Raw genomic sequence first — 25805 nt, forward strand, 5'->3', positions numbered from 1 at the left:
TTTCTAAAGATAAGCCATTTTTGATAAATTAAAACACCATGGAAACCATGTATCTGTAATATACATATAAAAAAAGTCCAATTTTAAAGTTAGCAAGACTAGTGTAGATGCTGTCACAGGAACCCCACAAGTAGGAGGCTGGTACCACAGTTCTGTGCCTAGGACTAGGAGGCAAGACTGCAATGTCTCAGGCCTCCGTCCCTGGAGTGGGTGGCTCCTCAGTGGTCTCCACCTTCCGATGCCGGCGCATGTGCCTGTACTTGTCTACGTAGGCCTTCACCAGGTTGGCCACCTTCACAGGATTTATCTCGCCACTCTTGCTGTGACATATCTGGAGAAAGATGGACACCCTGATGCCTGGTCACACCATCCATCCTTTGCTCTGCCACCACATGGCCTGCTGAGGGTTCCCATTTGTGTCCGTCAGAAGGAAGCCTGAGACCTGTCTCATAGCCCATCTCCTCCCAGGCTTGCTTTCCTCCTGTAGGCTGGGTGTGGATCCGCCCATCCTAAACACATTCTTTATTACCTTACAGCCAGGGAAGATGAGACCATTGCCACTGAATGAAAAGGCAGTGATCTATCCCATGCAGGACATGAGCTGTTCCTGACCTCAGCTCCACAACACACACACACACGCACGCACGGGACCTCAGCTCCGCCCCCCCCCCCCGCCAGCCCACCTTCTGGACAGCTTTGCGCAGGATGTCCTTATACTCCTCCTTGGTCACTTCCCGTTTCTGGTAGAAGGGTTTGATAGCCAGCTTCACCTCCTCCACTGCCCGCTCCTGCATGTGCAGCTTCTTCATGTACTAGGAGCAAGGACACACATGTGACTGAGGGTTGGGCAGCTAGGACAGACCTGAACTGAGGCCCAGGGTCACCAAGCGCAATACCAGTACTTCCTACCACTGCACTTATCTCAGGAAGGTAGATCTTGGGCTGAGGTGTAACTTAGTGGTCTGGTCCCCACTACTGCCAGAAAGAAAAAAAAAAAAAAAAAAACCTTGGGCATCAAAGTGAGACAGGCCAGGCACGCTTACCTCCTCCTTCTTAGTCTTTTCTCCAGCTGGCCTGGGAGTGGTAGTCCTCTCTTCTGAGTTGTTGGTGGTAGTCTGGCTGGCCAGCTCCGAGGCTGTGGTCAGCATGGTGGGCACTGGGGCCAGGCTCTGTGCTGGCCCACAGCCTACCAAGGGCAAGCTGCCCTGTAGGAGGAACTGGACTGATGGCTGGCTGACCAGGGCATAGGGTGGGATGCCAGGGGGCTGAGCCGGGACAGGAGGCATGTTGGGGCTATAAACCTGGGAAAGACAACCCTATGAGTGTACAGCCCTAAGCAGCCCCACTCCCAAAGTCCACAGGGCTGGGCCAAAGGTCATGGTGTCCCTGGATCCAGCCCAGCACCCACCTGAGAGGGATCCATGCTGGGGAACCCAGGCTCCAAGAGTGTCTGGACTGAAGAGGGTGGCTCAGGGAACAGTGCATGCCTGGCCCCTGTGGGGGTCCCGTCCTGTGTGTCCCAGGTTTCTTCCCAGGGTCTCTGTGGCCTGTGAAGTGGTGTCCCTGAGGGTCCGACACAGGCAGGTCAGTGCCCTATGTCCTGCCCTGGCCATTATGCTGCTTCCTAGCTGGAAAATCCCAAGAAAACATCCAGCCCAGGAACCCCAGATCAAGGAGCTGGACTCAAGAGTGGAGCCAGGGGAAGTGAGGGCTTTGGGGTGGCTGCTTCCTGGCCCCAGCCCACAGGAACACCCAAGAGCAAACAGTCTCTAGAAGCATATACTCACTTGGGGCCCTGTCCAGGGTCAGGTTGCTCCCCTCAGCCTCCTGAAGGTTCCAGGTGACCCTTTTCACTAGGGCTCGGGACCGCAGCAAGGGTGCCTGTGCCCCTACTTCTTCAGGCCTGGCTGCCTCAGGAGCCCTCTCATTTACCGAGGGGCCATCCAAGCCAGTGGGTAACATGCCCAGGGAGCCAGGATCCCTGGCAACTGCCTCTGCCACATCCTGCTTGGGCGGGTGCTGCCCTGGAAGACCCTCTATCTGGGGTAGGGGCTGCAAAATGTCTTCGGAGTGGATTGCTGACACCTCCCTCTGGATGGTGGCCAGGGTGGTGTCATGCAGCAGGCTGGGACGCAACAACATAGGGTTTGGCAGGAGGGGCCGCTCTGGGGAAGAGTCTGTGCTCTCTGGGGATGGGGGTGAGCTCATGTCATCCAGCTGCATGAAGAAGGCTTCACTTGAAAAGTCCTCAAAGATGTGGCCAGCTTCTACAGAATCACCATAATCTAGGTCCTCAGGAGCACACTGGGCCGGCACCTCAGGGACTGGGATGGGTACAGGAGTCGGAGAAGGCAGGGCCTGCTTGGCTTGGATCCCTTTTGGTGTGATGCATACCTCTGGCAAGGCTGGTGGCCCTCCTGGGTGGTCTCCTCCTGGCCTAGGCTGCTGCTTGGAAAGGGGTCCTGGGGAGGACTCCTTTAGAGGGCCCTTTTTCTCTGGTGAGTGGGGTTGCTCATCATGGGCACTTGGCCGCTGGGCTTCCTGTGGCCTGTGCTCAGAGCTAGGTGAGCAGGAGCTCCACTTCCTCCTCTCTCGTGGCTGAGCCGTGCTCTCCTTCCTGTCTGGCCGCTCACGGCTCCTTTCCCGAGGGTGCTTGTGCCGTCGGGACCTCTCCAAGCTGCTGGGTGTGGAGCAGTCCCAACCCCGAAACCGAGATCCTGACTGGTGCCTCTTTTTCTTTCTGATTTCATGGCTCTCGCAGGGGGAGCTTCCTGAACTGCAGGAGTGTGACCTAGACTTCTGTTCCCGGTCCCACACGCTCCATCTCTGGTCCTTACCCCGGTCCTTGGTCTTCCTCCGCTTTGCTCGCTCCTGGCTGCTGGCTCGGTCGCTAGAAGATTTCCAACCCTTGGCCTTAGCCCAGTGCCTCCTGAAGTGCTCACCCGCCCTGGGTGACACAGAGTGTGAGGCCCTAGAGCCTGAGCGAGACCTCCGATGCTCTCTGGCCCTCTTCTTCTTGGCTTTCTTCTTGCCCCGGGAGCTGGAGCTGGAGGGGGAGCGGGAATGGGATGGGGCCCGAAGCTCCACGATCCTGTGGGTGGTAGGTTGTGAAGTGTTCAGACTAGGAGGGCTACTTGGCTCCAAGACAGTCACACAGGTCACTGTCCGCTCCTCAGAGCTGAAGAAAGTGCTATGAGATGCTTCGTCCTCGTCGTTCCAGGGGTCCAGTGTGGATGGCCTGTGTCCCTGGGGACCCAGGTCCTGACTCTCTGTGGGCCCCTCCTTCCCCAGCTCAGCTTTCTCTGTGGTAGCGGTGCCCTCAGCAGCGCCCCCTCCCTGGGGTTTGTGCGTATGGAATGCAGTCTCACCACGGGACTCAGGCTCTGTCCTGAAGAGGCCTTTCACTGTGTAAGAGGTGACACAGCGCACAGCCTGAAATGCAGGGGCCTTGGGGCTGTGAATGGAGATGGTTCTTGTAATCTCAGAAGGCAGCAGACTGGGACCAAGGTGCTCAGGGCTGCTACTTGGGGGACTGGAGTCCGAGCCCGTAGGGTCAAAGGGATCATAGATCTCACTCTTGAGCTGCTTGGTCTTCTTGATGGAGAAGAAGGGTGAAGGGCTCTCCTTCCTCTGTACCTTGCTGTCCACAGGCCGGAAGGTGTTACAGAAGCCCGGGCTGGACAACCGGCTGCACTGTGCTGTGTTCCCCGGGATATTGATACGAAAACTCTCAAAGGTTGATCCGACACTTTTCCCTCTTGAAATCCCCAGTGGGACCAAACTGCTGTGAGAGCTGGGGGCTGAGGGCTGGGAGCTGCCTGTGTTAGAGCTGGGCTCCTGGGGACCCCTGCTGCTGGGCTTGCCCTCTGCCCGGCCTCGCCCAGGCTGCCCAGAGCCTTCCCTGCCTGTCAGGTGGCTGATGCAGGTGCTAGGGATCTCGACACTCTGCCCATGGGCTGGGGCTGCGTCCCATCTGCTGCCACCACAATCCCTGTGGAGCTTTGGTATTCTGGGCAGCTCTGAGATGTCAGCTCTGCTAGGAGCTGGTTTCAGGGTCCGTCCTAGGGCTACCCTTTTAGGTAGATAGTTAGAGGGGCCACTGGAACTCTTAGCTGAGGCAGACCCAGGAGGCATACTCAGCCTGTTGATGCCATTACACCTGAGTGCACCACTCTGCTTCGAGCCAGACCCGCTGCCATCTGATAGGCTCTGCTGAGAGTCCGGCACTGGTGGCAAGTCCTGCTTCAAGGGAGGCTCCATAAAGGCAGACACATGGGGCAAAGTCGACCCACTCCTGCAGCTCAGCCCAGAGTCCAGCAGATGGTCTCCCCTAATTCTCCCAGCTGGGCTCCCAGAGGCTGGCACTCTGGGCTTCAGGCTATCTCCAAGCCTGGATGCTTCTTCCCTTCTAGACAGATCCCCTGGCTTTCTCTGAAGAGAGACTGGAGCTGAAAAAGACAGGTCAGACAGTAAGTAGCCATTCCTACCACTTTAGCAGCTCAGTGATCTTGTGATTGTTCTCAACAGGCTGAGCCACCCACTTGCTCTGTCCCATCTGCCCATGAAGCTGGGATCCTACTGCCAATGCCACTCCCCAAGGGACCTAGACCCCTTCCTGGCTGAGTTCTTCTCTTCTGCTCTTCAGCCACTATCTGAGCTGGAATGTGCCCCACCCATGACCATGCTGGCTGTGAGCTCCATAGGAGGAGGGTCTGTGAGATGCCCTGGAAATGCTGGCACCATCTAACCCTGTATCCCTGTGTCCAGTGCCTGGCAATGTTGCACCACTGGCCACACTCACGCGTGCAGCCTTGATCACAGTACAAGTTTATGGGCCCTCACCTGCCTGCTTGGCACTCAGGGAACCGTCTCGGTGGATGACGATGTCAGCACTGCTCATCATCAGAAGGCTCTGACTTGACAGGATGCTGCCCAGCAGGTCAGGGACAGGGGCTGCCTCTATGGCTGGCTCTGGGACCGCAGTAGGGAGATGCCTCCTGTGGGCACAGACTCACTGCCACCGCCACCTCCAGTTCTATCATTGCTGCCCCTAGCCCTGGTCTGTGTTCCCAGGGGGGTGGGGTGGGGTGGGGTGGGTGGGGTGTCCCCTACCCAGCAGTGAAAAACACCAGATACTGGGCAAAGTCACTTGGACACTGGCTCCACTGCTAGCAGGAATCAGAGGGAGCACCTCTACCTACTCTGCTGTTTTGTTAAAGGAGTCGCACCTAATAATTTGGCCAAGTGGTGAGTCTGGCAGGGTGACCAGCTATGCTCCCTGAGGTCTTCAGAGCCGTAACAGGGACCCAGCCAAAGCCCCCCAAGACTGGTGTCACGCACCTTGAGAGCCCCACAGAGATGGGCCTGGCCACAGGCTGGTGAGACTGCAGGGCTGAGCGCGAGAGAGCCCTCCTCTTGGCACTCAGAGGAGAAGGGGGGTCTGCAGACAGCTCTTCACTGCTGGAGGAGATGCACATCAAGGGGACAGTGACCGCTAAGTTCTGTGCACTGCCTGGGTGAATCTGAGAAGGACCCGAGGCAGGAAGCACTACTCTTATCTTACAAACTCAAAACCTAAGGCTGACCCTTGCCCAGAGCCCACAAGGGTAACAGGAGCTGGCAGGTGCAACCCATGCAGTCACCTGTCAAACGGGTCCAGCTCGTAGGGATCCCCAAACAGTGAAAGAGCAGCTGCTCCGATATCTGCCCGCATCAGCCCCAGTGAGGGGTCTGCTGGCCGGCACATAGATGGCATGCAGCTGCCCTGGGCTGGCCTGCAGAGACCCAGTGTCCGAGCGATGCGAGAGCGAGCTGTGACTTCCTTCTGGACAGAAGCAGCAAAGGGAAAGGAGAGTGGATTAGCCAGGCCAAGTTTAATATTCCTGGCACAGGCCAAAGACACCATGCACTGAGCAGGGCCCAGAGCAGTATTGATAGTTCACTGACATCTATACGTTATAGACTCCGTAGGTACTTGGTTGGTATTAATTGTCATGTGGTATTCTGAGTAAAAATCCACACAGAAACAAACCAAAAAAAAAAAAAAAAAAAAAAAAAAAATCAACCAATGAACAACAGGTCTATGTTAACAAGAACTAGAAGAGCAGACAGATGTGGATCCTAAATATCTCAGCTAAAATTATTCCTAAATTGCTAAAATAAAAATAACTACTTCCTCCAGATCCCAGGTACTCTAGTGGAGACCTTTCCCATGGTAGCACAATCCCACATCATAACACCCTACATGCTCAGACATGGTCCCAGACTCCATCTACCAGAGAAAGAGCAGGCCAGGAAACAGGCAGAAACAGCAGGGAAACTGGGAGAGCTCAGGAACATCCTGGATTGTTCTGGGCACTGCCCCATAGCCCTTGCCCACAGTGCCCACACTCTGGGCTCAGGGAAAACTCAGCACACATTCCAACTCTATCAGAACTAGGCCCTACCTTTATATAAATGAACACTGTAGGAACCATACGGCTTAGGAAGTGGACAGAGATATTGGGTACCAGTTCACATGAAGGTACAACAAACGTGTAGTGAATGACTGAAACTCTGAATGAGGATAGAGGAACTGAAAAGGGCCTCTGGCAGGGCTATTCACACAAAACAGGGGCTCCCAAGGCTAGCAAAGGCATCTGTCCCAGCAGGCATGGTACCTGCTGCCCGTCTGGAAGCCCAGGCTGCTTGTATATAGTGACCCTCTGGGCAGCCCACTACTGCCCAACCCTTTCCAGGGCATTGCCCACCCTGAACAGCGACTACCATGGGGTGGCCTGATACCAAGGGCACATCTGCTCCAGAGGGCTTAGGGACCCCTCCACCACCTCCCACTGGATCTGGTGAGGTCCAGAGACCTCCGCCATGGTGCTACCTTCATCATCTTTCCTTTCCTCTTCTTCACACGATGCTGACGTTTCTTGGATCTTGTACCCGCACTCTTACTTTTCACAGATGGCCTGGCCTGGGTTTTCTTTTTTCCTGGCACTTTCTTCCGCCTCCCTAAAAGAGGATGCATTTTGCTGTGTGCTGGGCTACTGGTCCTGCAAGGTCACCCCGAACAGTGGGCCTCTGGGAGGGCGCAAGGATGGTATTTTGTTTTTGTAGCTGAGATTACAGGCTTAAGCCTCCACACTACTCCACCACTGAGCTATACTCCAAACCGTGTGTGTGTCTGTGTCTGTGTGTGTGTCTGTGTGTAGACATGCTGGGGTACACCCCAGCCTTTTAAGAACTTTGGGGCGATTTTGCAAGTTGTGCAGACTGACCTCAAACTTGTGATCTTTCTGCCTCAGCTCTCAAAGTATCGGGAACTTCAGGTGTGTGCCATGATGCCTGGCAAAAATATTTTTAAGGGCCAAGGATTTAGCTCAGTGGCATAAGCACCGGTCTGGCAAGCATGAGGTTGTGAGTTCAATCCCCAGTACCAAAAAAAGAGTATTTTTTAAAAAGTCATTGTTTCTGAAGCAAGGTCTTACTATGTGGTCTAGGTTGGCCTGAAACTCACTTGGTGATCCTCATGCTTCAACTTTCTAATTGCTGGAATTACACGTGTGTACCACACCTGGCCCAGCATGCCCTTTTTAAAGGGAGGAAAAAAACACGGCCCCTGGGCTTTGTGGCAACAGCAGAGCAGGATGAAAAAGACTACCTGATCCCCATGTTCACAGGAATAGCAGAAACAAAATTCCAAGCACCTGAGGATTGGCAGGAGCCTGGAATGACCAGGCCACTCATATGTTGCTAATACCCACAGGAAATGGTAGCAGGACCTGGAAGATACCTGGTCTGTTCTCCGATTAAATGTATGTTCACCTGGCACTCAAATCCCCCACTTGTTGCTCAAGACAGCTTTACAGCTGAGCTACGACAGAAAACAACCCAGGGGCCTATCAGCAGACCCAGGGTCCACAGACTGGCACATGTGTCTGCTAGACTCTTCCTTAGCAACATATACACCAACCAGACAGGTGACTCCAAACATACCAGACACCTTCAGACACTGCGATGTCAGCAACAGTCTCTACACTGATGGGTAGTGACAATAACGACATCAGGCTGTCCGCCTCTCTGCCAGATCAGTTGCCTAGCTGTGGGGTGGGGGTTCCAGGACACCCCTCAGGATACTAAGACCTCCAGGTCTTCTAGGCCCTTGTATGAAACAGTGCCCTTGGGCTGGGGATTTAGCTCAGGGGCATAGCAGGCGGTCATGAGTTCGATCCCCAGTATGGATTAAAAAAAAAAAAAAAAAGACACAGTGCCCTTGCATGTATCATACTTACATCTTCTGTGTGCTTCTAACACGTGACACAGCATAAAGGCTGCATAAATGCTGTTACAGTGCTGCTTTGAGAACAGTGACAAGAAAAGTCTACCTACATTAAACACAGATCCAACTTCATCCCAATGTTCTCAATTTGTGGTTGAGTGAAGCAACAGATGGGGAACCCATGAGTATGAAGACCAACTATAATTTTGGTTGAGAAAATTAGGCTGCCAGAAAGCAGCAGAGGTGACCATGGCTCTGAACTCTAGGGTAGAGTTCCAGCAGGGGTACAGTGCCTGCTCCTACCTGTCTTTCTTTTCCGTCTGGTGGGGATCCAAGGTGCCAGGGGGCGCTGGTACACGGCCGTGCTCAGACCAGTTGCCACTGCCTCAATTGTCTCATCTAACAGGGAGGACATCAGGTACCTCGGCACATGCTGCACAGGAAGGGGCAGGAAGGGTCAGCAGATGCAGAACAGGTGACCATGTTTCCATAGCAGAAACCCTGCGCAGAACCATGCATGGAGCCCTAAACAGAGTCCATCAAGATCAACAGAAGCCACCTCTTTGGCTCCTCTGCAGAGCCCAGGGCCAGCAGGGCCATGAGGACAGTGACTTCCAACTGGGTTTCTGAGAAGTGAATGGCAAACTGAGTTGGTGGGTGGACCTCAGCCTAGGGGCAGGAAGGAGACCAATGGGAGCCAGGTAGAACTGAGGAAGTGAGTGGACAGCAGAGGAGAATCAACTTGACAGCTACCCATACCTGGCAGACACCAGGGAAGCAGAAAGGAGCCAGAGTGGCTCTCAACAAGCAGGGTGTTGTACAGGCACCAATGGGGCAAGGCTGTGGGGCAGGGCCTGTCTTCCCAACCCACATGCAACTCAGCTGCTCTTGCACTGTGTAGACACAGACAGACACCTCCCCTAAAAAGGTGCAGCCACCCTACCCAGTAGAGCCAACAGACAGCAGCCAACACAGAGGCCCAGGAGTGCAAATGCAGAGGGATACTTAGCACACTTGCAACGAAGCACCAGTGTGGGCCATACTTCCACCCAAGGGTGGAAGTATGTGGGTGGTATATATATATATATATGCAGGGTGGGGACCCCCAAAGTCAACCCGTCTCCCACATACCTTGACTAGGGCTCCAGTTATTCTGAAGCTATGCTGGCCCACAGTAAGGTCCCAGTCCCTCCAGGGCTGGCTACACACAGGTCTTATACCATGACATGCTCACTGTACCCTTCTATTCAGCTCTAGACTGGAGACCAATCCAAGTAATGCCACCCACCTGGACCCTCTGGGCTGTGGAGATCCGGTTCCGGTTCACTGTTGCCCTGACTCTCTCACTTTGCCTTGTTCTGGCGATGGCCCGGATCCGGCCTGTGTGGGGCCGCAGCCTGCTGGTGGTGGGCACTGCATCGGCCAGGAGCAGGGAGACCTCCTCCTCACTCACAGGAGCCACATCTTACAAAGAGATACACATATTATGGTTTACCCTGCGGCCGCCAGGCACACCAGGCCAGGTGACATGATATGGGCTTTGCCCCAGAACTGCTTCTCCAGGCCTTACAGATTAGTGCCCCAAGATCCATGACCCCACCACAGCTCAGCAATGCTGAGTCTCCCCAGCTCCCATATGAGAGCATAAATGAGCCCCAGAGGGCCCCCCACCCCAGGCCCTGCCTCTTAGCCTCCTCCAGGACCCCACCTGCGGGACGAGACAGATGGGCATTACCAGTGGCAGGGCCAGTGCCTGGTGTAGCACATTCTGGACAGAACCACTCATCCACAGGCACCTCCTGGAGCGGGGGATCCAAACACTCCATGTGGTACCTGCAATAAAGAGGGTATGGTGTCTGTACCAGCCCCAGCCCACAGCCTCGAAAGTAGACAAGTGAGAGACAGCATCTATGCGTGCATGGGTCTGCACCGTGCCTGTGAGGGACTAACTGTGCCACCTAGGACACGAGGGGTACATGCTTTGGTTGCCATCCACAGATGCCAGTGCAGAACTCCGTCCCCAAAGGCTCTGACCTTCTCCGCTGGGCCTTGTAGGACACTTCGGACTCTGTTGCCACTGGGATGTCCCTTCTGTCCAGCCTCATTTCTACATGCTTCCTGTGCCTCAATTAATCCAGCCTATGCAAGGGACTTGGGGTTTCTGGATAGCTGAGTGAGTGTGTAGGGGTTGGAGGAGTAGTATCCAGACCGGGCACAGAGGCACCCATCCTCCCAATGCCTCCCATAGCCTCTCCTTGTGGTAAACATAGATGTTTCCCTCAGTTCTGGCTGCTACTCCAGCAAAGTAACTGAATTCCCTAGAGGGAATGTGGGAGTGGCGGACAGCCAGCTGCTCATTCAGTGTAGGTGACAACTGAACCCTCACTTGAGGGTCTGCCAACACCTTGTAGGCACAGCAGACTTGCTGTGGACTACAGGACCAGACCTGAGGGGAGGATTCCTACATCTGGAGTCAGAACCCTAAATTTCCCACGTGAAAGTCTTTCCCCAGGGTGACAGTATCCAGAGCCAGGGCTGGTGGACCCTTTTACAAAGCCAGTCTGAAACACATGCTTTAAAAAAAATTTTTTTTTCTTTTTCTGTTTTTTGAGACAAGGTCTCACTATGTAGTTCAAGGCTGGCCCAGAACTCATTATGTAGCCTGTGCTCATCTCAAACTAACAATGATCCTTCTGCCTCAGGCTCCAAAGTGTTGAGATTACAGGCATGTGCCACTATGTCCAGCTCACACACTTTTAACTTGGGCTGCAATCTTACAAACCAGAGACCATCTGCACTTTATTTCATGAGACATCAGGGCATCTTAGTTTTCCGACTCTGCTTGAACAGTGGACAAATTTTAGTCTTCTGAATTGAAAGTCTTAATTATAAGAAAATTTAGCTAACTGCAAATGATTACAGTATGCCATTAAGTACAAATGTAAGAATACTGTGTTAATTTTTTTTTTTCCTTTTTTTTTGAGACAACGTCTCACTGCATAGTTCAGGCTAGCCTAGAACTCACTTTGTAGCCCAGGCTGGCTTTAAACTCATAGTGATTCTTATGCCTCTGCTTCCAGAATGCTGGGATTATAGGTGTGTGCCACCATGTCTGGTAATTAGTTTGAATGTTTTAGATCCATCAGGAATTTTATGCACTTGAGTTCTTTTATTACTGAATAACTGGAGTACATAAAATCAATTCAATTGAAAAAACACAATTTACAAATGAACCTTATAATACAAAGTTTTAATAAAGTTGTAAAACTCTCTAGAGACAATTCTAGAAGTTTACTGGAGCTGGCATGTAGTACACACCTGTGATCCCAGTTGCTCAGGAGACCTGGGCAGAAGGATCAAACACTGTTCAGCCTGGGCAATTCTGAGACCTTATCTTACATAAAAATGTGTAGAGATATAACACAGTGCTTCTGGAGCTCAGTACTCACTATCACACATCAAAGAAGCAGCAACAGAAGCAGCAGAAAGGAGGAGGGAGCGGGAGAAGAGGAGGGGAAGGAAGAGGAAGAGGAAGAAAAGGAAAAAGGTCGAGGAGAAGGAAAAGAAGAAGATAGAGGAGGAGAGATGAAGGAGACGAAGATGAAGATGAAGACAAAGATGACAGAGACGGAGAGGTTACTAGATTAAATAAGTAAACGACTTGGGGAGCCACAATAGCAGGAAGAGTTATCTCAGGTGTGAACAGAGCTCTGAGCGCTAAGCCCCTACCACAGCCTCCATCTCTGCTAATTTGCTTTTTGAGCTTTCTACTTAATACTCACACCAGCAATCAGCAATCAAGTCACTAAATGGTGTACCAATGTGTGCCCTAGACTAAGTTTCTGAGGACCTCTTAGATAGTACTTGTTCCTTCCAAACACTCATCAACAAAATCAGTACATGCCAGAGCCAGCTGCAGTGGCCTGTGGTCACTGTTGGTCTTGAAGCTGAGGCAGGATTATTTGAACCCAGGAGTTCAAGGCAGCCTGGGTGACACAGCAAGACCCCTTCTCAAAATAAAAAAAGGATGGGTGTGGTTGGGTGTGCCTGTAATGCCAGCAACCCGAAAGGCTGAGGCAGGAAGATCCACTCTGAGGCAACCTCATATAATGAAACAAAACAAAACAAAACAAAACAAAACAAAACAACCCTACATAGCAAAACGAGCAATCTACAGTGAACACACATAGGAATCCTGAAGAGGTAAACATCTATGGCTTGAGGCATCCAACAAACTGCGACCACATGTGGCTTCCAGCTAAGCCCAGTGAGCAGGGAGAGACAAGATGGTGTAGGGTGGGGGGACGCTGCAGAGGCCTAGTGCCCACAGCCCCAGGAGGCCCACAGAGATGAGTAAGCATTGTACAGTGAACCCCACCCAGTGGGAGGCTAGGCAACTCTGTACACATGGCTGGGTACGCAAGTGGAACAAGAGTAGACAAGTGTAGGGAAGTATGAAGAGTGGTGCGTGCGTGCGTGTGTGTGTGTGTGTGTGTGTGTGTGTGTGTGTGTGTGTGTACAACGCTGGGGAGCTCCCTGAGAGTCCCAGCTCGGCCCAAGAGCAAAGAGTGGTGCGTGCGTGCGTGCGTGCGTGCGTGCGTGCGTGTGTGTGTGTGTGTACAACGCTGGGGAGCTCCCTGAGAGTCCCAGCTCAGCCCAAGAGCACCCCAGACCTGTGGCCTCCACATACCTTCAATACCCTCTGGGCACAGCCCCATTACCCTCTCACCATACTGCCACACAGAAAAACTTTTCAAATCAATGCTCCAAGCTGCAGCAGGAGGCAGGAAATCTAGTGAAACCCCAAAGACCAACAGGGACACCGGCAGGCCCTGGGCCACAGTCCTGCTAGCACAGAGCAGGAGCCTGACCCCCCTGAGTCCTAGCTCCATGCAGAGCATCTGGAAGCAGCCTGGGATCATGTAGGGGTCAGAAACCTAAGGGACGGAGGTGGCCAGGACAGTGCGGCCATGGAACCCTTCCTGTAGGGCCTCTCTCTCTCTCTTTTTTTTTTTGGTCTTTTTCTTTTTATCGGTACCAGGGATCGAACTACTTGCAGGGCAGGCACTTATGCCGCTGAGCTAAATCTCCAGCCCCTGCTGGGCCTCTCTTGCAGGAGGGCCATAGCCCATCTTGTTGTCATCTATGTGAACAGCCTCAGAGCAGTTTTGGGAAAAGGTAGCGATAGAGACAGCAGGAGCACAGACATCCTGTGGTGACTACTATCTACAGGTCTCAATACAGCTATTGAGACAGGCAAGCTCAGTGCCCAACACAAAAAGCCAAGCCAGACTGGGGGAACCCTGGCAGCCCCATCCTATGCCCCTTGGACAGGCCACACCAACCTTACCCAGCATCACAGCCATCGCAGAGTAGGAGCCGGTCCTCACGGTCACTCCTGCCACACACCTCACAGAAGGTAGGGTCTTCCTCCTCTTCCTCCTCACAGGCTCTGGTGTTCTCTACTGGCATCTGAAGATGGAACTGCTGGTCACACTCCAGACACACGCTCGAACCCCAGGGACTAGCTAGTAGCAGTGTACAGCTAACCCAGAACCATTTACTGGCCTACAATCCACCCAGGCTGCACGGGGTGGAATCCTAACAGGATATGCACACAATCCTTTACATTCTCCCCAGCCCTGTACAGGTAAACAGAGAGCAAGCTGAACAGAGAGATGAAGAGATGTGGAGGGAGACAGGCATAGAGTGGAGAACAGGGGCAGAGTTAAGCAGCATACATCAGAGCTCAGAGGCTGGGCAGGAGCACAGTGCAGCAGTGGACATCCACCTACCCTGCAGAAGGCCCTGGGCTCTACCCCTAGCACTGCACACACAGCTCAGCAACAAATAACAACTAGGCAAATATTCAAAATGATGTACTGGTGTGTAATTCCATCAAGAGCTGATAGCCGAGCATGTAGAGCACACCCTCTTCAGTTGACAGAGTGTGCAAGGTCTATGACCCATCTGCTCTCAAGAGGGGACCCATGCCATGCCCATCTCCCCACCAGGCTCTCAGAGCAGCCTTTATTCCCTTAGCCGTGCAGTGCAGCTTGCAAACAGGCTTTGCTCCTAGTGGAGACAGTCCTATACCTGGGTCCACTGGATTCTACATCATCTCCAACAGCACTAGTTTCAGAGGTCTACTGCAGAGAGCCCAGGTACCAGAAGTGCTAGTTGGCGCTGTCAACATGTCCTTGAGAGTATGGCAGTGGAGGCTCAGGAAGCCCCAACATCCTGGCTACTGTTCCCACTCAAGCCCACAGCCCAGACAAGCAGTTCCAGCCTCAGCTCCAGACTCACAGGCACAAAGGGCACGAATCCATTTCCAAAAGCACCCAATCACCACCCACTCATTTCAGGAAGAGCAAATCAACTTGCAAAAGCACACTCTTGCCATAAACAAGGACACAAGGGAGCAGCATCTACACTTACCTTTTTTAAGATTTTACCACCAAACTGAGCTCGAATACAAATACATTTAAATATTATTCGATCAACGGGACAGGAATTTGCATTCTGTAAGAAACAAAATTATATCAAGATCCTGTGTCAGAAAAATTAGAGAGAACACTTTCACTAACAGTAACTTCTTCAAAATAAAAAATTCACTTAGATATCAAAAGTTCCTTTTACACCACTAAGTGTCTCTGTGCCTAGCCCGGTGTTACATGCTAAGGACAAAGCAGTGACAGAAACACAAACACTGCCCCATGGGCTGTGGCAGTAACCAAGGAAGAGAGTAAGGCAGGCTGTGTGCAGGTCCATTCACAATTAGAACTTTGTACATGGGATGTAGGCAGGGAAGGAGCAGAAAGGGATAGGGCTGGCATTTTAGCTGGGACAGTTTGTGCTTATCCCTATGAACCTTGGCTATATGTCAGGTGTGGTGGTGCATGCTTGTAATCCCAGCACTCAGGAGGCTGAGGTAGGAGAATCACTATATATTTGAGTCCAGTCTGAGTACACAATGAGTTCAAGGTCAGCCAGAATTGCGTAGCAAGAATCTGTCTCAAAAGAACTACAAAAAACCCCCCCAAAAAACAAAAACAAAAAAACTTCAGCTTTCCCAAGATACAGTGCTATTTGGGGGGTCTTTGATATTTGTTTTCACAGCATGGATGCTGATCAGACCCTTGCTAACAAATATTTTTCTCTTCTCATAGCTTTTACTCAAGACATATGCAAAACAGCACGCTTATACTTAGCTGTACATCCTAGTGGTTCTGATGCACATTCACACCACTGAGCTGGCACCCTGATCTCCCTTCCCATTCTTGTCCCAAGTTTCTATGTCCCAAGTTTCTGACAGATGGAGTCACAGCAAGCACTGAACAGGTGGTCCAGACCCAGGGCCCACATAAATGGGAGCATCTTTCGATGTGGTAAATGCCAGGAGCAGATGAACCTGGATGTTGTCCTGCTGTGCTCCCTACAAGTCTGAGTCTGGAGCTCTACCTTGTCTTCTCAGCCACTGGAGTGGGTGTGCTGCAGTGTCTACTAGCAGGCCAGTTTGCCCATGACCATGCTGTTAAGCCCCTTATACTCACCTCTAACTGCTGACCTTTTCAGGAACCCCCCTACCCTCTAGGAGTGCCAGAGCCTCCCTTTTACTCCAGTCTACATTCCTCAGGTGTGTGCGTGGTGCAAGCCCAGTGCCCTGGTTGTCAGCCCCACCCTCCATGGCAGCAGAGCCGCCCAGCACAGGGGCACGTGCCCAACATGTCCCAGTCTCCTGCAGAAACCCTATGCACTCCCCAGGTCTGGCTCCCATTCTGAACCAATTCCAGTTGGGTTGCTATAGTTCTATAGATCTCAGGACCCAAAAAGCAACTTTTCCCTGTTCTGAAGCCCTTGTTTTTTCACACTCCTACCAGAATTCCAGTCTGTCAAGTGCTGTGAGGCAGCCCCCACAGAGAGCCATTATTAGTGTATGCTTCCCTTCCAGCCAAGGGCCTTTGCACATCTCAGTATGTAACTGTTGCAGAAAACTTCTTTAAATGTTCTATGCGTCTTTCTATGATTTAAGTCCAATTTTTAATCTTTACTATATCTTGTGCTCAGCAATTTTGTTAAGAGCAGTTCAATACTTTCTTTTACTGACTAACATTACCTGGAAATGCCTTCTCCTACCTAATCCTTATATCTTTTTTCTCCTATTATCTAATACTTATCAAATAGGAAATATAGAAGACCAGATAGTAAGATTAAAACCTAATCAGTCACCTCCATGAGCACTAAGGGGAAAGCAAGGTATAAGCGTGCCACGCTTGCAGGTTCTAGGAAAAAGTTAGCACAGTGGAGACCTTGTTGTTTACCTGGACATGTACCATGGCTGGGCTGAGGCAGATGAACTGTGTGTTACTCTAATTGCTTGTACCCATGTCTGGTAAATAAAAGTAGGGTATGCCTGTCACCCGGGGCTCTTTGTCAACGGAGACATTTTAACCTTAGTCTGTCTCTTTTTCATCCTTGTCCCTCAGTCAGATACAAGCTTGCAGGCTGGCTCCTGTATTTGGTGCCCAAAAAGGGACAATCCCCACCCTCAGGAACTAGAGAAGTCCAAACTACAAAAGGAAACTGGGACTCGTGGCATAGGCTGGCCAGTATGCCATTTTTTTTTTGGTAACAGGATCTCATCATGCAGCTCAAGGTAGACTTGAACTTACTATGTAGCTCAAGCTGGCCTCAAACTTGCAGCAATCCTCCTCCCTCAGTTTCCCTCATACTAGGATTACAGGCTTTTACCACCATGCCTGGCAAAACACAATTTTTTCTTTTCTTTTCTTTTTTTTTTTTTTTTTGGTACTAAACTCACAAACTCACGCTTGCCAGGAAGGTGCCTGTGCCACTGAGCTACATCCCCAGACCAAAACATGACTTCTCATTCTTCAATTTAAATGAAGATGGATCTAATCAGGGCTGGCCCACCATGAACAGGACAGGCAGTCCAGAGATAGAGATACTCAAATGACAGCTAGTGAGCCACATTTGACATATGTGATGACATGGAGCCATGAACAAAGTCTATATTCTGCTTCAAACAAACTCCACAGACATTCCTGAGCTACCTGCAGACACGGATCAGAGGAGGATCATGTCAGAGGCATGGCTGCTGACCCTGCTGGGGAAGATCTTGTTCCAGATTGTGCTGCACTTAAGAGAGGTGACATGAGAGTGGGAAGGTAGAGTCCTCACTAACTTCCATGCATTACTCTAATTGTTAGAAAGCTTTCACAGGAGTTTCACGTGTGAGAGAAGCCAGTCTTCCAAAGGCTCTCTGTGAGTCTACAATGCCCATGTTTGTCTCTTTGTTGCTAGCTGAGCTGCACCTACAGTCCTAAGTGTCTATAAGGGTGTGGTGTCAGACAGCTCCTGCCCTCAGATGCAGCACACATAACCTTGTGACACTCCCCTGTCATTCAGGTGTCCCTTGTCCAGTCTCGTCACCCCAGGGAACCTCACTAATGCAGTGTCAGACGTCAACCCTGTCTTGGTTTCTGGGGCAAAAAGCCAGATTCCAGTGACTGGGAACAGGCCAACTCACCCTGGACCACTCGACGATGCAGTCCAGGCAGAAGTAGTGGGCACAGGTCTCTGGTGTGCCCACAGCCTGGTCTCTGAACACATTGAGACAAATCGGGCAACTCTCTGCATCTTCATCAGAATTGAGTGTACCATTGGCTTCCAGCTTCCCCTGAGAATCCTCAGCTGCCTCTGAAGTTTCTACTTCATCTTCAGAATCTTCAGAACCTGGAGAAAGTGGTACAGCCTTAGTGCAAGACAGGATTGGCTGTGTGAAAAGGAGCACTAGCCATGAGCAGGCCTCTTTTCAATCTCAACTCCTTGCAGGACCTACTTCACAGGCCACCAATAAGGCCATGTCCTGAGGGCTCTGCCCTTAGCTGAAGCCTCCTCAATAGCAGCCTCTGGGGTAAGGAGACCCCAGGGCCCAGCACTGTTATCCTTGGAGTGTGCCCCTCAGGACGGCAGCCCCTGCACAGCCACAGGGACCTCTAACACTTCTTTATGACAACCACTCATCTGCTACGGATGACACCTCCTTCTTGGGCATCCTTTCCCCTGTGGGATACAATTCCTAATGGGGCTACCAGCTACAACACATATGGTTAATTTCTTTTTTAATACATGTTTATTACTACTTCTTAATTTTATAAATATTGGGATTTTCATACATGCCTACAGCATGTTTTGATCCATCCATCCTTCTACCCCCTTATCTCTCCCTACATATATTCTTATTTAATAATAACCTCCCTTCTATTTTCAGGTCATCTTAAAAAAAAAAAAAAAAAAAACATATTATGGTGATATGGGCAATTTCTGAACAGTTTGGCTGGGGCCTGGCCAGCAGAAGAGTGAGATTTTTTCAGTGGACATAGCCTTAGCACACGCATTCATCATCCGTTACTCCTGCACACTGAACACAGATATAAAGGACCTAATCTTGTGGACCAAGGAAGCAGGATTTTCCTGGACTCCACGCTGTGGGAGATGCAGTGGTAGTGCTGGATGACCTTCTCCAAGGCCTGCTGCTACCTATAAAGGGCAATGAGTTATCCCTGCCACCCAATCCCACCAGGTGATTTTTTTCAAAGTAGCATCAGAGGGGATTTTTTTTCTCAGCAGCATACAGGGAAAGAAATCAGAAAGACACGCCCTGCCAGGACAGACAGCCAACTACAGCAGAGGGCGGCCCTACCAATGCTGGCTGGAAAACAGGGGCTCCAGTCCTTCAGCTAAGGACTCTGAACAGGTAGAACTCCAGATGAGGATTTGGCTCAAAAGAAGTACAACCAACACCTTGGAGCCACCTGGAGAGAGCTGAGCAAGACACAGCTGACCTGTCCTTAGGCTCCATTCCTGAAACACCAGAGTGGTAAATGTGGTGTTTCACACTATTAGGTTTGGGGTGACTTGTTACACAGCAAGGTAAAATTCGTAAGACGAATCCACAAAGCCCTGGACATGCCAGGGAGGTAGCCAAATGGCAACTCACTGCATTTTCCTGTTGGCTAAGAAAGGGCATGCAGGTGGTGAGGGGTAGGAAAAAAAAAAAAAAAGAAAGGGCCTGCAAAGCACAGAAGACACCAGTGACCTGACTCTTCCCATGGCAACTGGAAGGCAGACCAGCACCCCAGTTCACTTCCACTCCATGCAGTGCCATAGGCAGAGAAACCTGTTCAGTACCTGGAAGGACAAAGGACCCTGAGCACAGAAGAAGTGACAGGTGAAGACAAGGTCTAAGCAGGACCCCTGTACCACCTGGACAAGTGAGGCCCAACCCTAGGGAGGCAGGACTTGGTCTGACCCCAGTACAGCAGCCTGCAGCAGCCAAGGACAAAAATCCCCTCAAAGAGCAGGTCATGCACAGTGACCACTCTGAAAGAGCACAGTTCTGGGCACAAAGCACAACACAGGGTAGTACCTCCTGCTGCCCAGGGATGGAGACATGGTGGGAAAAGTGAGAGTGCTCAGGAAGACAGCTGAGAAACCTACTCAAGCTGGGAACACAGCAAAGCACATGGCTTCTGGGAGGAAACACCAGGGCAGCAGAGAAACTCCTCTCCTATGCTGGCTATGTCCCAACTAGCTGCCAAGGCACTGACACTGAAGGAACCAAGTGCAACGCAGAGACCTCCCAGTGCTTTTCCACTCTCTTTTTCTTGCACATGGCTGAGACTCTGTGCCACCTGTCCCTCAAGAACATGCAACCCTGACACTGGTCATCACCGGTTCTTTAGGCCTAAATATCCCTTTTTCTGGAAGTTTCCCCTTACCTCCAGAGCCTGGAGCCCTGAGCCCTTCCCTGCTGATGCCTGAGGCCCCTGACATCTCATCATGTATCCTGACTACTATTCCACAATAAACGAGCTCTAAGACAGGAGGATCCTGGCTGAGTGGGCCCCACCTTGACTCCAGCCCTCAGAGTTGGCATCCAACAGGCCTCAAAACCTGAGAATGGACAGAGGGAGTGATCTGACAGCACCCCTCACCTTTGACCTTAGCCCTGGCAACACCAGCACACGTGCCAAGACCTGCACAACAGGACAATGCTGGGACAAGCAAGGAGCCCCATCAGTGACCCTGAACCCAGGACAGACTCAAATCTAAACCTTACAAGTAGCAGTGGCTGTCAGCTCATACCAGTTCATGGTATGTGCTCTATGAGCACAGTCTGGGACACTCTAACAGTGACATCCACAGGCCACAGGATGTGTTCTGGAGCACAATTTCCTGGCCCAAGGACCACATCAGAGGATGTTAGTGGAAGCTGACCTAGACAGGAAGGTAGCTGCTGTAGGGCCAGGTCAGGGGAAACTGCCTGAGGACCTTGCAGCTTAGGATGGCCATGAATAGAGAGAAAGCACCCCAGTGAGCAAGAGAAGCACTCCTCCCTAGGAGTTTATAGGCACAAACCTCAACCAGAGTAAAAGCTGGGAGTTTCCTAATAAAGCCAAACAGTGCTTGCCATTCTCTCAGTTCTAGAGCAAGCAGAGACCAAGCCACAGATGGGCCTGCCAATGTGCTCTGTGACCTGGCCAGCTATCCCTGGCTACACAATCATTGGCAGACTGCCTGCCCAGCACCTGAAGAGGACAGCACCTGGGTGCCACAGGGACAGGTTAGGGATTGGCAGAGACCTCTCTTTATCACACCAGAAATTTAAAGCTGGTCACTTTCTCCAGGAACACCATTTTTCTACTCCTACTGGCAGAGAGACCTATGGAACTATATCAAATGAGTCACTGTTTTAGCATAGTCATGATAGAAGACAGCAGCCAGGACATGGCCAGCATGCAGAGAGCTCTCCTCACATCATAGTCAGGCAGCTGTGAACAACCAACACAGCCACACGCTAGTCCAGAAACCTTACCAGATCTGACTTCTGGGTCTTCCTCCTCAGATGACCTCTCCTCGTCCTCTTCCTCTGTCTCCTCTCCATGCTCACTGCCTGTGTCTTCCTCAGAGTCTCCACTTTGACCATCGCTGCTCTCTTCTAAACCACCAGTGATAAACGCATAGGCCTCAGGAATAGTATCACAGCTAAGGCTCCTGCTGGGGGTTACCCACTCCCCAGGGTGGAGAGGGGCTAAAGGGAAAAGGGGGTGGCTTTAAATCTGCATTTGTGTCATCAGCACTAAAAATAGTGACAAAAAGCTATGCAGAGTGGCAGGTACCTAGGGACTCGGCTTCCTGGGAGACAGAGAGGGCAAGATTGCTTGAATTCGGGATTGTAAGGCCAGTAGAGACAACACAGCAAGACCTCATTTCAAATAAAAATAAACAAAAAGACAAAAGGAATGAATCCACTATACTTCTATAAGTTAAAACTAAAAAGCAGTCGGATGTGGTGGCACACTCCTATAATCTCAGCACTCGGGAGGCTGAGGTAGGAGGATCGTTGCAAGCTTGAGACCAGCCTGGGCTACAAAGTGTGCTCAAGGCCAGCCTGAATCGCATAACAAGACCCTGTTTCAAAAAGATTAAATAAATAAAACCAAAGAACAAATTTTTAAAAACACTGAAAACTGAAAATTGACATGTAGACTATCTCTCAAGGGTGGCCAATGGTCTGCAGAAAACACAAGGTGATCTTGCTCCTCCAGGGGCCTCTCCCAGCACTGGGTAGCTCACCAGAACTGCTGGCCAGGTCTGCAGGAACAACTCGGGAACATCCATCTGGCCCTGGGCTTTGGGCCACAAACTCATCGAGGTTGTCATTATCCATTGCTGCACATTAGAATTCAGCCCTGAAAGAGAACAGAGCCAGGTAATTCCAAAACAGCACAAAACTGCAAACCCCCTGAAAGAATAATCAGTCCCACATCACCTCTTTGATGCCTCGAACAGTTCTGCACAGGAGGGTTCAAGCTATGAGACAACATACACAGTGAAATGCCAGTCATTAGAGGAGAAGACATCCACACAAAAAGTCAGACTCCAGCTCCTGACAACTAGTGATGCTTTTGTGCAAGGCTTCTGAGGAATACACTGCAGAAACAAACAAAAAGAACCCAGCCTGCTGGGTATGGTGGCACACTCCTGTAATTCCAGCACTTGGGAGGCTGAGGCAGGAGGATTGTTATGAGTTTGAGATCAGCCTGGGCTACAAAGTGAGCCCAAGGCCAGGATGAGCTACATAGTAAGACCCTATCTCAAAGACAAAAAACCAAAAAAACAAAAAAACTCATCCTGACAGCATGGTGGTACACACCTGTCATCCTAAAACTTGGGAGCTGAGGCAGGAGAATTGCAATGAGTTTGAAGCCAGGCTGGACTATATAGTGAGTTCAAGATCAGTTTGATGACAAATGTGATCGATTCCTGGTCCCCCCCCCCAAAAGTAAAATAAAATAAAGATCAGTTTGAACTATATAGTGAGATCTTGTCTCAAAACCAAAAGAATTCATCCTTTGCTGAGGCAGAGAAGTGTTTCTCAACTTAAGACTAAAGAGCCTAACCTGCCCCTGGGCATGTCACTCTTGGTGAAGTTGACCACTCAAAAGCGTGTGAGGCCCAGCTGAGGGCCGTCCATCACATGCCTGCAGAGCCCCATGATGCCCACGCTGGAGGACAGAAGGGCTGGCTTCTCTTGGCTTGTTCACAGGGAACCCTACTGAGCCTCTCTGTGGGCCACTCTAAGGACAACATGGACCATCTGCATCAGTGGCCTCAAAATGCTGTTCCATCTGACCCCGATTCATCTACACAAGGGCCATAGACTTGGTGCTGCCACCTCCTTTTCAGATAGCCTGTGGGGGAAGCACCTCTTTGGAGGAACTCATCCAGGAATCTGTTTAGGCAACCTCCCAAAACTACCCTTCTCTGACAGGGGCAGGGCCAACTTGAAGACAGGATGGCCTCACCCCAGGGGACAAGGCACTTCAGATCCCCCAGATTCTGGCTGATGTCTTCTGAATACTGAGGGTACCTTAACTTGAGAAAACTGCCAAAGGCAGGACACTGCTACTACCCAGAAATAATAAACCGAGAAGTACTTTTGCCCTATCACTAACTTTTCCTCTGTCTGCTGCTCTAAGATTATAATAATGTCATGAATTCCCTCAGTGAAGAGCTTATACTTGGCTGCTTATTGAACACACTTAGGAATGAGTCCCAGCCACAGACCCCTGCTGAGAAACATGAGCTCTGGCATGAAGTACGGAGATAGTGCCATGGCCCATCCAGAAAGGTACATCTTTCTTGTTGGGCACACAGAGATGAAATGAGTCCCCGACATAGCCACATCTCTGATAAAAGAAGCTGTACTCTCTAGCCAGAACTGTGACCCACTCCAAAACTGACCACAATGTCATTAGGGGGTTTCTGTTTCCCAGGGCCTACCCTTTAGTGACTTGTGCAGCACAAGGAGGGGCAATCTGCAGATACACAGGAATCCACCAAGAACCAAAAAAACATAACTGCTAGTGGATACACTAGTGGATAACAGCAAAACTGTTTTGGGGTCTGATACCCAAGAACAAATCCTAACCATGAGGATATATTTCACATACAAAATATGGCTTCTCCCCTGGCTTGACAGATGAACTGTGATAGAGGGCCACTTTCAGAAGATGCCAAGGAGGATCATGGAGGGAATGCACTCAGTGCAGATGTCAGCTGAGGTTTGCCCCTGGGTTAAATCCCAAGGACCCTGTCTACCTGTACACTGCAGGTAAAGGCCCCACAAAAACGACAGCTAGACTGAACCACTTCCCTCCCAGAAACATCACACAACACAACCACAGCAGCAACTGGCCAGAGAGGAGCAAGAAACTAGCCAATTGCCAGAGGTACTTTCAGGGCAGCAGCAGAAATGAGACCACAACCTGGCAGTCCCTGCCTCCTTTAACTCCCCAGGACCCTCAGTCTAGAACTTCCTGGTCCCAACAGTAGCCACAGCTTGGGCATATCCCAGCCAGGCCGCCATTCTTGCAGCAGCACCCTGCCCTTCCTGCTGCTGGCTGCTTTGGGCAGTGTAAACCAGAGGTGAGGTGGGGGTGTGAGGGGGTAGGTGGTCACAGCTCACCTGCTCAGCCTCCAGATTTTCAGAAATTAAGGAAAAGAAAGAAAACCAGAAACACTATGTGACTCTTCAAATTCTGGGGAAGTTAAGCATAGTGTACACCTGCAATCCCAACATTCAGGAGACTGAACTAGGAGGGTTGCTGTGTTTGAGGCCGGTGTGGGCCACGTAGAGAATTCAGGGCCAGTGTGAACTACATGATAAGATCCTGTCTTAAAGGGGCTGGGGATTTAGCTCAGTGGCATAAGCGCCTGCCTTGCAAGCAGGGAGTCGTGAGTTCGATCCCCCGTACCGATAAAAAGGAAAAAGACAAAAAAAAAAAAAAAAAGATCCTGTCTTAAAAAGCAAAAAAAAAAAAAAAAAAAAAAAACGAAACAAACATCCCAACAAATTCAGGGCAATCAATGCTCTTGCAAGGAAACTCAAGAGCCGCAGGGGTGTAGCAGCTGAATGTGAGATCAGAGAGCATGGGTAGCCCTCAAAGCACAGAACAAGCCTGCAACAGAGTTCAGCTTCTCCATTCTTCCCCTGCCCCACAAGATCGTTAGACCTCACAATTGTAAAAGACATGAAGTCAACACCATGGTTCACCAACGTCCCTACTCTCCTGGTCCTGACACCAAGGCACAGTGCTGCTGAGAAAGCTACACCTTCTCCACTGGGAAAAGCGGGGCACTGAAAGGTGTGGGTGTTTAGTCGTCACACAGCGGGGTCCGCCTCGGCATGAAACCTGGCCTAGCCACATCGTGGTTCACCGGACAGTTGAGTGTTCTGTGCTGCAAAAACGCAGATTTCATAGTGACGCTATGGCACGGCCTCCCTGGAGAGGACAACAGAGGACGGGGGAGGATTTCCCACTCCAGCCGCCCGGCGGCCCAGGAGAGCTTCTCGACTTCTCTGGCGCCGATGTCGTCCGGGACACTGACGCGCCCTCCGTTCCGAGCGCCGCGCGGATGCCACGCTCGAGACAGGAAAGCTGCGCCGCTCCCCCAGCTCCGGTGTCTGCAGGGGTAGCGGCCAGAAGCGGGGACCAGGAGCTGGGACGAGAAACGAGGCTCGAGGCCCGCCTCGGTTTTCGCGCAGCGGAGGCCGCACCCGCCATACAGCCAGACAAAGCGCGAGGAGCCCACAGGCAGTTCGAAGACCGCAGCGTTGGGGACCCGTGCCCCCTACGTACCCGGGAACTTCTTGCCCCCTGGAAGCGTCGGGTGCTCCAGCCGCCGCCCGAGCGACACTGCGACAAGGCCCTACGGCCCCCACCGCGGCCGCCACAGTCGCCTTGCCTCGCGCTCCCCAACCCGGAAGTGCTCGGACTGGTTTCCGGGGCCCTAGGCCCCGCCCGTTGGCGCAAACCACCGCGACCACGGCGGGGAGGAATCCAAGGCCGGAGTTGAGAAACCTACTTTACACCTTGAAAACACTGGAAAATGCAGGACTTCTGCCCAGGGAGACCAATGTTTCGGAAGAATTTCTGCTAACTCT

General features: G+C 51.4%; 1 protein-coding gene across 7 annotated transcripts; it reads right to left on the reverse strand.

Moving 5' to 3' along the window:
- Phrf1 (PHD and ring finger domains 1) lies at nucleotides 1-25636 on the reverse strand. Of its 7 annotated transcripts, none has more exons than XM_003461286.5 (18): nucleotides 25501-25636; nucleotides 21932-22047; nucleotides 21171-21293; nucleotides 17820-18025; nucleotides 14708-14791; nucleotides 13620-13741; nucleotides 10005-10102; nucleotides 9558-9733; nucleotides 8573-8702; nucleotides 6875-7002; nucleotides 5643-5824; nucleotides 5341-5457; nucleotides 4843-4997; nucleotides 1788-4448; nucleotides 1409-1563; nucleotides 1044-1301; nucleotides 684-812; nucleotides 1-331 (listed from the first exon to the last, which is right to left on the reverse strand). In XM_003461286.5, the coding sequence occupies exons 2-18, from the start codon at nucleotides 22023-22025 to the stop codon at nucleotides 188-190; spliced, it is 4962 nt and encodes a 1653-aa protein (XP_003461334.1). In that variant the 5' UTR covers nucleotides 22026-22047; nucleotides 25501-25636; the 3' UTR covers nucleotides 1-187. The 7 variants fall into 7 exon arrangements, with proteins under 7 accessions (XP_003461334.1, XP_004999588.1, XP_013006024.1 ...); XM_004999531.4 differs by having other exon boundaries at nucleotides 5341-5460; XM_013150570.3 differs by having other exon boundaries at nucleotides 5341-5460; nucleotides 5643-5821; nucleotides 21171-21386.
- Between the last annotated feature and the right edge of the window lie 169 nt (nucleotides 25637-25805).

Source organism: Cavia porcellus, unplaced genomic scaffold, assembly GCF_034190915.1.
Source record: "Cavia porcellus strain 051 isolate PalLab524CR breed Dunkin Hartley unplaced genomic scaffold, mCavPor4.1 scaffold_6, whole genome shotgun sequence".
In the NCBI taxonomy this organism is placed as follows: Eukaryota; Metazoa; Chordata; class Mammalia; order Rodentia; family Caviidae; genus Cavia; species Cavia porcellus.

Coding starts and splice junctions, on each gene's coding strand:
- Phrf1 (XM_004999529.4), bottom strand. CDS start 22,025: ATGGATAATGACAACCTCGATGAGTTTGTGGCCCAAAGCCCAGGGCCA. Junction 14,792..17,819: donor GCATCGTCGAGTGGTCCAGG/GTGAGTTGGCCT, acceptor TGTTTCTTACAG/AATGCAAATTCCTGTCCCGT. Junction 5,461..5,642: donor GAGCTGGACCCGTTTGACAG/GTGACTGCATGG, acceptor CATCTCCTCCAG/CAGTGAAGAGCTGTCTGCAG.